Raw genomic sequence first — 14,558 nt, 5'->3', positions numbered from 1 at the left:
TTAGCACTCTAGTTGCTCATTAGATCACTGTAGTAAAACTACTGCTCACCAGGGAAGTCTGCTGCTGGTATTCAAAGTGCATGTTTCAGTCTGCATGTCAGAATTATTTTATGAAATAGAAGAGGATTTGAGAAGTCAAAATGTGCCCTAAGTTTTCTTTCTGCAGCACTAATCATAATTTCTATGGCAAAATGAACCCCCTCATTTTGTTCCTTTGTAATTTAAATGTTTTAAGTGTTACCACTTTATTCCAATCAAGATGGCTTCAGGTGTGCCATACTTTTGTCGTAAGTAAGACTGTTAGCGCTCTAGTTGCTCGTTAGAACACTCTGGGACATTCTGTCATTGTGCTATACTTGGGCTACATCTGGGTGATATTTGTGCTACATTTGGGCTCTTTTGTCTCTGGTGGCCATCTTGGGAGATTTATTTGTTATGAAGTTTCCTAATTTCCTCATTTACTGCAGTCTGCTCAGTAGGAAATACTTTCAGTTTTTTACTTTGGTTCCATCAAGAAGGCATTCAGATGTGTCACACATTTGCCATAAATTCTGAATGTTAGCACTCTAGTTGCTCATTAGATGACTGTAGTAAAGCTACTTCTCACCAGGGAAGTCTGCTGCTGGTATTCAAAGGGCATGTTTCAGTCTGCATGGCAGAATTTTTAAATGAAATAGAAGAGGATTTGAGAAGTCACTCAAAATGTGCCCTAATTTTTCTTTCTGCAGCACTAATCATACTTTCTATGGCAAAATGAACCCCTCATTTTGTTCCTTTTTAAATTAAATGTTTTAAGAGTCACCACTTTATTCCAACCAAGATGGCTTCAGGTGTGCCATACGTTTGGCATAAGTAGGACTGTTAGCGCTCTAGTTGTTCTTTAGAACACTCTGGGAAGCTGCAGTAGAACACAAAGGAATCAACTGACAGTCTTTGCCCTTGTTGGATGTACATGTTTTAATGAGAATGTCTGACTTCATTCTCACATGACTGAGAAAGATAATGTGAATTTACAGAAAATATGCTCCCAGTTTAGCTTATAGATCACCTTCCAAACCTCTGTGAGAAAAGCATGAGAAAATAGTTTTCTCTCAAGCATGATTCATGATATCACAGCAGAAGGTTTTTTCACATGGTAAAATCACCTTAGAACACACCACAATTTCTAAAATGGGTATGGTACCATCAACAAATGATTTATAATGTAACTAAAGTCTTAAAACCTTCTATTAACTGCAATGCTTTTTAATGAGGTGCTATCATGTATATTGGTCCCAAGATGGCTGCCAACACTTCTTGGATGAAGTGCTGACAGCCAATCAGATCTCACGATGAGATGTGTGGTTAGGCTCCGCCCAGATATATATGTGATTTTACTTTTGATTTTCTCAGGCACTACTGAACAGATTTACACCATTTAAGCAAAAGGCACAAGTCTGAACTGAGGACTACCTCTTTACCAAATTTGGTGTAATTCCGTTCAGCAGTTCGGGCTGTAGCTGCGTCAACAGGTCCTATGGGAAAATGCAGGGGGAAAACGTGTTTTGGGACCCCCCTTTTTTCTCGGCCCCCGCTTGACGAATCACCGTGAAACTGTCTGGATAGGAGCGGACCGGAGCTGGCCAAAAGTTTTGAAAATTTTGCGAAGATTCGTCAATCGGCCCCAACATTATTCCAAATAGAATGTTGCGGATTTCCAATGGAAAATAGGTCCTAACTATAACTACCTACTGGCAACTGCCAGTAGGTTATATATATATATATATATATATATATATATATATATATATATATATATATATATATAGATAGATAGATAGATAGATAGATAGATAGATAGATAGATAGATAGATAGATAGATAGATAGATAGATAGATAGATAGATAGATAGATAGATAGATAGATAGATATATGATTTCCAAAGTCCTTCAAAATGCAAATAATGCAACAGCAGGAACAGACCACTCCGTGACTGCAAAATAAAGTGCTTTTATTCTTCAAAACAGCAGCATGACGCGTTTCGACCGGGGAACCCGGTCTTGATCACATGACATGTACAAAGATCATAGAGTTTAAATAGCATGTAGTGAACCGCCAAAACTGCTAACCATAGAATGGAAATAGAAAAAATACAATATATATACTATGTTGGTGCATCAAATTCATTGTACATTTTTGAAAATGTTTTCTAGTATACCACTTCGGTCATCCTTTTCTAGACATCTCCCAGTTCTAATCACTTTTGTTGGAGTTTTAAGGGTCTATTATGTATTGTCTTCAAGCATTTCCTAACTACATTGTATGGTATTAAAACTTACTATTTAGACATCCAGTCATTCTGTCAATTAGTTTTTGGACTGAGGACTGTTAAAAAGAAATTTTACCATACTATGGTGCATTCGCCTGTACCTAAATCTGCCTTAACAGTGCAATGATGTTTGTTTCCACCAGGTGGCGATGGAGAACAGGAGCATGGGGGAGGTAATTTTCCATACTTTAGCAGCCAGTCCCAGCCATACCCTTTTGTCACCCATCGCTGAAACAACAAAGGTCCTGCTGAAATTCCGTCCCCAGTCTGTGCACCATTGATTGGAAGCTGTGATTTAAATTAATTTAATATGATGCTTTCAAACAAATACATAATCTAAAACATGAAATTATAAACTGACTAAGAAAACAAGATGTAAATGCAAACAAAATAATTTCAAACTATGGCCCTGATTATGAGTGTGCCGATTTTTGGTGCAGAGATACTGGACGACCTGAAACTCTGATTCCTTTAAGGATATTGGGGGCCCTGGGATAAACTTATTTTGGGGGCCCCTTTACAGAATGGATTTGAATTTATGATCCAATTTCAGCCCTCTTTGGCCAGGTCACTGACAGTGCACAGGTACACTGGTCCAAATTCGAAATGTGTTTTCATCTAATATTCAGAGATAGTGACGTGGGTTTTCAATATTGCAACACAGCAGCAGCTCACTAATATTACTGCAGATAATCTCTATGACACCCTCCCATTTCTAATATGTGTGCTCCTGTTTCGATCTTAAAGAAACTTTTTTTGTGGATGCTGCATGAAACATTAAAACAACATTTCTCTGTGAAATATCTGCAATAGAAAATCACACACCAATCATATTAAAAATAAATGAAAGGAAAACGGTATTTAAAACAATCTGTTTAAGAATTATTAAAGGTCATAAGGGCAAGACTCTGCAGAACAGAGCTGGCTCTTTCAGGGGGCCCCCTGAAAGGTTGGGGCCCTGAGCCATAACCCTCTTTGCCCATGCCCCAAAACGTCTCTGATCCTCGCACCAACAATCAGGTGATTACAAATGTTCTCCCTGGAATGAGGAATAACCATATAGACCTGAAAGTACTGAATCCCTTTCTCCAGTGTGTTTCTTGATTCTGGGGCATACATCACTGACCTTTTCAACCTGCTCAGAGCAGATGTAAACTTTCTGCAGGAAGACCAGTAAGGAGTAGATTGTTGGAATCCGGAGGGGGGGTGTTGAGGGTTGTTGCCGGATAATAGCAGGCTTCATCTTGTCCAGGAGGACTTCAGTCTGCTCAGACCGTGCAGGTGTTTGGTGAGGGTTTAGCTGTATTGCTATCACTGCGCATGCCGTATTTAAAAGGTTATGGTGTCTGAAGGTCTAGAATTCTCCAGGTCCAGAATTTGTGGACCTGATATTTCTAGGCCTTGAAACTGTTCAAATTCCACCCAGAAACTTTGGCTCTTCTAAAACTTGTCATCAGGGACTTAATAACACATATTTGCCACAAACGTTTTTTAAAACAAAGGCTAAAATCTTTGAATGCACCTGATACAGACCAGACATATGGTTGTGTGCTGCGCAATAGAGGATTTTAACATATATCGAGAATGGGACAGGCGTCTTGAGACTTTCTAGCCATCCATCGCAAACTAATGATCTACAGGGGGGTTTTCAGATGCCCCATAGACACTGAGGGGCCAATTTACAAATAACATTTTGTAGTATGTTGAGTAGTACTACAATAGTACTACTCAAGATACTAAGAAATTATATTCACTAACCTACGTGCGGAGGTCAATCAATCAATCAATCAATCAGGGGTATGAACAAGCACGGCTACTCTCAGGGTCTCAAGGCGCTGGGGCGGGGGTCTGATGATCTGTCTGAGCACTGGGGTTCAGTCGAAGAGCCAGGTCTTTTGATCTATCCTGAATCGGGTCAGTGACGGGGATTGCCTGAGGTGGAGAGGCAGGGTGTTCCAGGTCCAGGCAGCGAGGTAGGTGAGTTCTTCCTCCAGTTCTTGTCTCGTGGATCCGTGGGACGGTGGCTAGGGCCAGTTGTGCAGAGCAGAGGTGTCTGGTGGGTGCGTGGAATGAGAGGAGGTGGTTCAGATATACTGGTCCTGCGTCTTGGAGGGCTTTGTATTATCTACCTACATTTTTGCAATAAATGTGGGTTGACCGGCAGAGTGGCTGGAAAATTGTAAATACTTACTACTAAATGGAAGTGGTTCAGGGAGAAGTAAGGCGAGGTTAAGGAAATTTTAGGAAGTGGTTTACAGATGGACATGGAGCCACCCACAAAAGTGTACTGTACGCACACATCTGTTTGCAAACTGTACATCTAAAGTTACTGCAGTTAAAAAGGACAGAAAACTGCACTAAATATACTCCAACTCAGATTGGAGTAAGTCCAGCAACACACAAGGCCAACACCGGTACTGTAATACCCTCCCATATAGATTAATGGAGACAGGCATTTAAAATAACACCCCATGGAAATAATGTTAAAACTAAATAATTTATATTGACTTCTTAAAAATATACATACATTTAATTAAATGTTAAAAAAAGATAAATAAAACATAATTAATATATTTAAATTATTCCACTGGTGAATAGGCCCTTCAGAAAGCTGCCCAGATTATGTGTAGCTTTACTGGACCCAAGGTAGAAAATGGGTTCTCCAGTTTTGTGCAGAAAGTCATTTGAAATAGCAGTTTATCTGTGTCTGTTTGAGAAAATTGTTGTGAATGGTGGCTATACAGATTCTGGGGAGTCTACCTCAGGAAATGCTCTGTTTAGTATTGTAAGAATACAATGGTGGATCCCGAAGAATCCCAGCTAACGAGGGAACTGAGTGAAATGACATAAAACGGAATATCAAGTTATTTCTCTACCATTGCAGGGTGGTGTGTGTGCAGGGAGGGAGGTGGAAGATTTAAGCACGTGCTTTGCTTTTAATTGCATATTTTCTTCCCTTTTTTGTGCATTACATGGACCAAAGAAGAATCAAAAACCAAACCAAAGTAGGTAAAATAATATGTGTAATTGAAATGTGATTGAATTTAAAAAAGATTAAATTGAGCAGTGTGTATATTCTAAGCAAGGAAAAGCGAGAAAGAGGTGAAGAGCGAGAGAAAGACAAAGTGAAAATGACAGAGAGAGAGAGAGAGAGAGAGAGAGAGAGAGAGAGAGAGAAAGAGAAATATGAAAAAGCAAGAGTGAAAGAAATGGAGAGAAATAGAGAGGTGGTTGTGATACGAAACGGGTCGAAGAGCAAGTAGTGAGTGGAGTATTGTGGTGGCAGTAGGCCAAGGAGCTGGAGGGAGCGAGCTGATAATAAGGCGGGCCCCTTGCAAAGGAAGCACTATCTCTTACATCCAGCATTCCCATTTGAAAGAGTGAGGCTATAGAAGTGTATGTTCCCAATGTGATGGGAACAGCGCCGAGGGATGTAGCAGCACAGAGAGGGTGCAGGTTAACAGAGCACCCCTCACTTTAAGAAGATGCCCAAAGGAAATACAAGGAGAAGAAAGGAAATTAGAAGTAGGAGCAGACATGACAATTGAAGGAGTGGGCCAAGACGTTAGCAGTCCGTGTGAGACTAAAACAGTGGAAGGTGTAATCTGTTATATATCTGAGTTTGGGGTCACTGAGTCAGTTCGCTACAGCTCTCTTATAGGTCATTCGAGGAGCTGGTCAATGTGGGAGATATTGGGGATTTGCATGGGTCATCCACAGAGGAAGAGAGTCAGTCAGAGAACGACAGGGCTAAGCGAGACAAGGGTGGTAATGGAGAGCAATCTTCAGTAGCATCAGTAGTGGTGGTGCCCCAGCAGATGAGGTGACATGATGAGAAGGACCGCAAGATATGACGAATATGGTGGAACGGACATGTGGGCGAACAACAAAAAGTGCATGGGAGAGTGAAAAGACAACTATCACAAGGAATGGCACTGGAGAGGAGAGAGATGGTAAAGAAGAGAGCGAGATGGACACGAGATCGCCATGTGCAAAGGGCACTGGTATCCAGTGAGTTCGAGGGTGATTAATATGAAGTATAGGAGGATGGGGGACTTTGAGGGAGAGGTTCCAGTGTGATAGTGATGGAGTTATTCGAGACCAAGCAAGCAATAATCTCATGTTTGGGCATTCCAAATGACTTGGCAAGAGTTTTGGGGCAGGTTTGTAGAGAATACAGACTGGACAATGAGGATGATGATGCAGGGGATGACTGGGGAAAAGTACAGATGGCTGGACAAAACTGTAGCAGGGGCAGGGACAAGGTCACGTGTGAGGGCAGAGAATTGAGAGAAGGACTGCGGGAAGGAGGCAGAACAACAAACAGGACAGGCAAAATAGAAAAAGATTGCACTCACAGAGTGTTCTAGTGGCATGATCATTAGTCGTCCTGGCCCTCAACCTTTGTAGGCCTTATGTAACTAAACTCCGGGATCAAGACCAGACAATTCATTTTGCTCTTTCAAATATCAATTTTTTAAAGAAAAATTAAATCCGTAGTAATGTTACAGTTATATGACTTAGGTTATACCATATATGTACTGCATGCTAATAGCACGATAGCTTTGAATTAATAAATAAGCCTGGTCAAAGCACTACGCTACGCTCGCGTAGTTTGCGATGTTTGCGCTACTTCGCACTACACTAATTGCACGTAGCACAGTGCAAACATGCGTAGCATAGCGTTGTGTAGTGCAGCGGTCATTTTTGCTTGCTCGCGGTCCTCAACATCAAGTTGGCGACCGCGAGCAAGCAAAAGGACATCCCGGCGAGATTCTCAACGCCGGGGGGGTCAGGTTTCTCATTGTGAGTGGTCGCGTATGCTCGCGACCGCTCGCGATGAGAAACTACCAGTCCACGTTGAGAAAGCTGCCGCTCGAGTAAAAATCTACTCAAGCGGCAGAAAACTACAGCTCGCACTGTGCAAGATGCCGTTTTCAATGATTGCACAGTGCCGGATGCTTGTCCGCACTGTGCAATAATTGAAAACGGCATCTTACACAGTGCGAACAGGGTACTACGCAGTTCGCGAAGTGCTACGCGTAGCTCGCGTAGTGCGAAGTGCACTTTGCGTAGCTTCGCGTAGTGCTACTTCGCGAACTACGCCCAGGGTTATTAATAAAGGCCTCAAACATGGCCAGGTAGATGATGCAAGGAGTAAACAATTAAGGAACCCTACCCCATGCACCCGTGACACACTCCTGAGTGCTGTTGTTAACTTTGCCAAATAAATTGTCTATTTCTTTCCTGCTGCAGGTTGTTTATGCCAAACCTGCTGCCCCTCAAAATCCCAGATGGCGAAAAAGTGGACTTTGATGTAAGTTTAGTGGTTCAAGTCATAGTAACGTTTACTTCTACTTTCAAATGTAGGACCTCTGGACAATTTAAAAAAGAGCAAGGGCTAGTCTAGTTCTCCAGATTCCTCTCCATCATGGCAGACTTTTATCCCCTTGAGTTACATCAAATGAGGACCAGTTTCAAACGTGCAGTCTGAAGTAAGCGATTTTCAGCCTTAACACTGGCAAGAAGAAAGGTAAACAAAAAATTACAACTGCGAAGACAACACCCAAAATACTTTCTACACCTTGAAGACGTACACTTTCTATCATCAGTTCAGTTGCTCTTCATCAACATGTTGCATGTGCTACTGGACATCTTCCTGCACATAAACAATCATTTCCTCAACACAGGCACCCTTGCACTATGGTTCGGGAGTACCTGCATTGGCACTAGGCAACTGAATTTAGCACCAGCGAAAACTCTGGGGTGCGCCGTATCATTGTAAATACGGCGCATCCCTGCATTTTCAGAATGGCGCAGCGCAGTGTTACCAATTTTAGCTTAACGCCACGCTCCGCCATTCCATTGTAAATGTGCCACTAAGTTCCTAGCAATGGTGGGGCATAATTTCACGATCCCTTTTAAAATCATTGCCTTGCAAATACAACTGATGTTGAGTGCAAATTCCAGGAGTATCCCTCACTTCTCACCCACCCCCTCTGTACACACACAGCATGCTAAATAATTAAACCCTAGTTAGGGCATTAAGTAGAACGAAAAAGGTGGGGTCTATATAAGTGACATGGCCCAAACTGTGGAACTAGAAATCTTTTCCAAGAGGCATGGCCTAAGTAGTTAAAATTGTGGCTCAAAACATGTAAAATAAAACCCTGAACTTCATAAAGCATGTCACCTGAACAGTAGTTGGTTGCCTCTCTGTGAATTTTCTGGTATTTTATCAAGCTATATAACACAACAATGGAGATATGGACTTTAGAGGAAAAATAACTTTAATATTTAATTTTAATGTCCTAAATTTAGAAATTATCACCAAGCAGGTGGTCATTTCTAAAGCACTGGCAGGAACCGCCATCATGGCAGTTCCCGTCAATTCTTTTTTAAGTTTGACAGATGGCTCTGTCAAAATGACTAAACCTTCTGTCAAACGTATATTTTTTCCAAGATGAAAATCCTGAAGTGGTATTTTCTTTTTGAAAATAAACAAAAATGTCATGGGAGCCATGTCACACGATGAGGGGGCATTACACAGTTTTGACTGTCCCTTACCACCAGAGTTTTTCTGTCAATGACCGACAGTGAAAACTGACTTGTATGTTTGCAGTTGACGGACACAGAGGTCAACCTCTTCTAGTCCTTACTCTGTTGAGCCGCCAGAGAGGTGTAGCCACTGCAGAGACTGAGTCGTTTCCCATGTGGTTACACCAATAGTCCTCCCACATTTAAATCGGGTGGGCGAACCATCATCTTGGCAGTAAGGCTGCTATTTCACTATTGTAATGGAGTATTCTTACTTCCATGATGTAAATGAGGCCCTTAATAATTTTTTCCACCAACCAAGGACAGGGACAAGGTGGTGAATCTTTTCCAGAGAGGGCATGCTCTTGGATGTCAACTAAACCATGTTCGTACCACTCTGAGAATTGGTTCAGGTGTATCTGGTCTTGTGGATCCTCCAAAGGTATATCCTTGGACCAGGGCAAGGTGACAAACCTATCCCAGAGCAAGGTGACACATCTATCCCAGCGGCGAAGTGACCTCTGCAGCTTTATCTTGCTCTAATGGTTTAGCACTAAAATCCAATGACTTCAGCTGGAGTTTTACAGCATATTCGGCCCTCATATCTTTAGATTTGGATCTTGTCACGCTGGAAAAACTTTTGCTCTGAAAAATAACCTAAGACTAAGTTTAAAAACTTGGACTGGTACCCAATCTCTGCTCCTTCGTGATCAGCCTGAACTCATTCCAACGTTCTGGTCAACATGAACTGATACTTATATTGGTGCTTTACCAATATTTGTGCTATATATTTTTGAAGGGCTCTTCATCTTAAAACTTTAAATTAATTTCTCTGGTTCACCTTATCCGATTTTTATTGTTTTGGTGTATTTTTACTAGTTGTACTTTCTGTTTGTTCTAAATTGGTTTGGAAATGTTGTTCTGTTTTATCTCGAGCTTAAAAATGCTGGCAGTGCTTGAAATAATCACATATTTCTCTGAGGGAATTGCCTCTCTTCTTTTGCCATAACTACCAGGGACTGAGCTCCTACTCTCTAAGAACTGTGTTTTAGCATTACCAGATTGTTGGGGGTGATACCCCCTTCCAAATTAAAAACCCAATTTCTGACACAGGCATTTACCCGAACCCTTAACGCATAGTTGTATCTATTCACCATGTAGCTGGATTCCTAGTCTGCAATGGAAGGTTGGGACTCCAAAATTTCACTGGCTGTCTTTTGTAGACTGGTCACAGAGTTAAGGCCCAACACATGTTTATTGTGAAAGATATAATAATATAGACTATTGCATAATAAATATGAATTTAGAGTAAATGTTAGTAATATAAACACTGGGAGTTAATTCATTAAAACTAAAGATCAACAGTGAATGTCTCAGGTCCTTAGCCCTAACAATTTAACAGACATTTAAGAAAATAGCTTAAAGGTTAGGCCTCCGATATACTGTTAGTTGATTGGTTCATGGCTTAGTTTGCAGACCAAACCTTACTAGCTGTAATAGGATAATATTATGCTAAGGTATTGTAGCAAATCAAAGTGCTGGAATTTTACAAAACCTGGAAGTCTAACGATGTGCAATGGATGTGCGGTACTTCTACTTCTACTGTTACAGGCATTAGAGTTTGATGGATACCATGAATTACATGCTCTTGATCCACCCACAAGATTTTAGATGCCTTTTTCCGTTATTGACAGGCGTAAATCAAAGTATGAATGAAGTGAGATTAAAAAAGAAAAAAAACAAAGATCCCAGTTCCAACTAGTTGTGGTCCAAATCTTTTGATTTTCCACCAGGGTTCTTCGGTCTCCTTGCACTTCACTGTTGGCTACTGGGATCAAATTTCAATTTTATACCATCATCATTGATCACTTCCAAAGCTTTGAGTACTCCTTAAACAAAAGATCAATGTAACCACAGTACCATAGGGGAAAGTGAGTTAGGGCTTGCTACAAACCAAACAAGAAATGTATATTATAGTAGAGATCTACTGAAGTCATCATCAAGATTCACGTTCCAGTCCATGAGCGCTGGATCAGGGGCACAGGTTGCCAGCACTAGCAGTTGCCGTTGCGCAGCTCAACAGAGACAAAAGGAGCACTAGTGTTGCCCGGGAACACCTCTCACTTCTTCTGGAACCAGTTCCCATGCTAGAGTTGCTGCATGTGTATCTACGTGCTGTTGAAGGCTGAAAATTGTAACCATTGTCATGGGTAGTGCAGAGGGCATGCTCATCAGGTAGAAGCACCACACCAGGGTCAATGTCTGTGCACTTTGTTGGTGAGATTGTTCAGGAGTTCCCAATGTGATTTGCATATTTACTTTTTTAGTTTCCTCTCACTGCTTGTTGTTGTTCTCAGACATTGTGCTAGACTGGCTTAAATTTAAGCAGCTAGTACCTAGGTAGATCTTCTTCAGGACTGATTTCATCTCAGTGGAGATGGGCAGTAGGGCAGTAGAGAATTGCATTTGACCAGGAAGCATCCACCGGTCCACACAGGTGTGCCAAGTCAATTTCTTTAAATTCGTTAAGCTAGATTTCAATTTATGACTAGATGTGTGGTTTCCCCCAGATAGATAAGCAAGGAAGGCAGGAGGTGGGAGAATGGAATGGGAGCGATGATTCTACTGTATGTACAGTCACACATTCAGCATTAAATGCATATAGGCTGCTCTGAAGGGCACAGTCTTTCATGATTGCACATTACCACCACAGACCCAGTACAAGGAAGTAGAGGTATCAGTTACTGCATACTAATGGATTTTATACACTGTTGTTGGTAGATCCTGCAGATTGTATCCCCAAGCCTTGTACAACAACACCACCACTCCAGCTGCCTGTAAGGACTACTTCTTCAATGACAATATTCGTGGTGGGCGTTCTACTGTCATTCTTTTTCAAGCACCCCAGTAAGGCTGTTTTGGTGGTGTGCAGGAGTCAGTGTTCAAGCAATCCAATTGATCAGAAGCCAACTGAGACTGCATTGAAGCCTGACTAACTTTATTGGGATAGGCCTTGTTGGAATTTGGGTTACTGGTTGGGGGGGGGGGCCTACTTAAGTATCAATGACAATCTCTTTCAGGGTGAGACCTAATCATACCCCAAATTAACCTGTGCTCAGCCCTCTGGTAGCTTGGCACAAGAGCAGTCAGGATTAACTTAGAGGCAGTGTATAAAGTATTTATGCAGCACTTAAAACCTTAAAAAAGAGAAAATACAACACAAGACAAATTCCACATCAATTTAGTAAAATAGAGTAAAATGTAATACATTATTTGACACCAAAAGAACAAACATCCAATCAGAAGAACCAGAGAATACAATTTTAAAGTTTTCAGACCTAAAAACCCAAAGCGCTGCTTGCAGTTATCAGGTCATGCGAGACTGGGTAAAAGTCACAAGTTGAGACCAACTGCGATGGAGCACAGGCCGGATACAGGGACCAGGTTAGTCCAGCTGAAAGAGTTACCGAGTTCCGTTCAAGGTGAAAGGGGCAGCAGGGAGCAGTGAGAGCGTCATGGATTGACATCGATGTAATGTGAAAAGCAAGCTAGGCATCGCGGATGGTCATTGTTATAGCATGAAAAACCCTGTCAGGCATCAAGGACAGTCGTTGCTGAAGTTTTGCACTGGAGTCACCGCAGAGCTGCCAATGCTGTAGCATGAAGTACAGATCTTGCTTTCCCGGCATTGCTGGTGGTTGCTGTGGTGCGGAGAGTCAGGTTCACCGGAGCTTCCCGTTATCTGGTGGTGCAGGTGGCAAGATCTTGTTGCAAATTGACCTTTCCCATTTGCAATGAGCCCAAACTTCAGGATTTCTCCTTTTCTTTAGCGAGGTGTTCAACTGATACCACACCAAGGGCCCACGACCTGTGGGGCACCTCTTGAGGTCAGGAACTTACTCCAGCAGTAGGCAGTAGGGCTCAGGTTGGTCCAGTTGCAGGTCAAAGCAGCAGGTCAGCAGGGCAGTTGCAGGGCACCTCTGGAGCTTGTTATGTCACTGTAGCTCAAAACAGGAGAAACGTCACCTGACCCTTGGAGTCACTTCAGCCTGGGATAAAGGGTGCAGGTCCAGTTTTCCTTCTCAGCAAGTAGGGCAGCAGGCAACAAAGCAGCAGAGTGGCAATCCTTCTGGCAGCAAAGCAAAACAGCAGGCCTTCTTCTGTAGCATCCACTGGTTCAGGAGTGTATTGAAGAGTTGGGTATCAGGGTCCAATATTTATATCTGGTGCCCACTTTGAAGTAGGAGAAGGTCCAGGAGGTTTCCCTTTGAAGTTTTCGGCCTCTCCTCCCCTGTCTCCAAGCTGGTTGCATGAACAATGCAGTGGTTACAAGTCCTTTATGTGAAGACAGGGCAAAGTCCATTAAGTTGTAAGTGGGCTGTGCCCAGCTCCGCCTCCCAATCCTGCCAGTTGATGGCCCATCCAGGCACAACTAATCCCTCTATTGTAAAACTGTCTGGGAGGAATAAACAAAATACAACTGCCAACCACACTCAGTCATGTGACCCAGAACACGCTGTAGGCATCAAATGGTTGAGGAAAGAAAATGCCAACTTTCTAAAAGTGGAATTTTCAAAATTGTAACTCAAAATCTGACATTAAAGAGGGCTTTAAACTACAATTCTTTAGACACAAAACTCGACATTCCCACTTGCCTCCAATAATTAAATGCTATTACTTACAAAATGTAATAAGTTAACTGAATGTTATTCTATGGGAGAGGTAGGCCTTGCAGTGGTGAAAAATAAATTTTAAAGGTTTTTTACAAGCAGAACATGTAAAAGTGAAAAGTACATGTTCAACTTTTTAAATATGCAGCACCCTGCTCTGTGAGCTCTTTAGGGCCTACCTAAAGGACGACTTATATGTATTAAAAAGGAAGGTTTAGGGCAGGCAAAAGATTTATTTTGCTAGGTCAAAATGGCAGTTTAAAAATACACACACAGACTGCATTGGCAGGCCTACGACATGTATAAAAGGGCTAAACGTGTGGCATAATCACTGTGGTAGCTCCACTAGTAGCATTTAATTCCCAGGCCCTGGGTACATGTAGTACCACTTTACTGGGGCCTTTTATGTAAATTAAATTTGCCAATTAGGTGTAAGCCAATTTCTCCATGTCTAATGAAGAGAACACAAGCACTTTAGCACTGGTTAGCAGTGGTAAAGTGTGCAGGGTCCTAAAAGCTGACAATAATGGGTTCAGAAACAGGGCCAAACTGGATGTGGGTGCCAAAGCCAAATATTGGACTTTGCCTTTTGATGCATTAAGGTTTAAAACCTTGTTGACTACATACGCAGTATTCATAAAACTAAAACTAGAAAGTCTTAAAATATAAGGGTAGGCTAAATTGACATATACAGATCTATTTGATGGAAATGTGTTAACTATGATAAATGAATGGCAGGGGGGAGAAATTGGGCTGTGTCTAGATGTATTCACTTAGCAGGTGCTACGTTGCCAACTAAATGCTTCTTCAGGATACTGTCAACTGGCCAGCATAGTTGATCAATCACATCACACCAATGTGATACAAAAGCACAAAACAAAAAATATTGGAACTGATTAAAAGACCTGTGAAATTTGGCAGCCACAACCAACAGTTAAATCAGGACTGCCTGCATGCTTCCTTGTCCGGAAGCCAGACTTCTGGTTGTAAGTAGCCTCACTGTTCTAATTAACTCTATGTAAATTTATTGAGTCTACTAGAG

General features: G+C 41.8%; 1 protein-coding gene across 3 annotated transcripts in view; it reads left to right on the top strand.

Moving 5' to 3' along the window:
* Positions 1–14,558, top strand: part of LOC146861373 (troponin T, cardiac muscle-like) — a 195,709-nt gene that overhangs the window by 125,704 nt on the left and 55,447 nt on the right. The window contains exons 6-8 of one of the 3 annotated variants that reach the window (XM_085645675.1): positions 2,453–2,482; positions 5,296–5,314; positions 7,566–7,626. In XM_085645675.1, the coding sequence (XP_085501801.1) occupies positions 2,453–2,482; positions 5,296–5,314; positions 7,566–7,626 (110 nt within the window). Of the gene's footprint in view, positions 1–2,452; positions 2,483–5,292; positions 5,315–7,565; positions 7,627–14,558 lie in introns of all 3 variants that reach the window. The other 2 variants (XM_085645674.1, XM_085645676.1) reach the window with 2 other exon arrangements.

This window comes from Triturus cristatus, chromosome 3_1, assembly GCF_964204655.1.
Source record: "Triturus cristatus chromosome 3_1, aTriCri1.1, whole genome shotgun sequence".
NCBI lineage: Eukaryota > Metazoa > Chordata > Amphibia > Caudata > Salamandridae > Triturus > Triturus cristatus.
The sequence above is the reverse complement of the archived record's forward strand: the minus strand, read 5'-3'. Positions and strand labels throughout refer to the sequence as shown.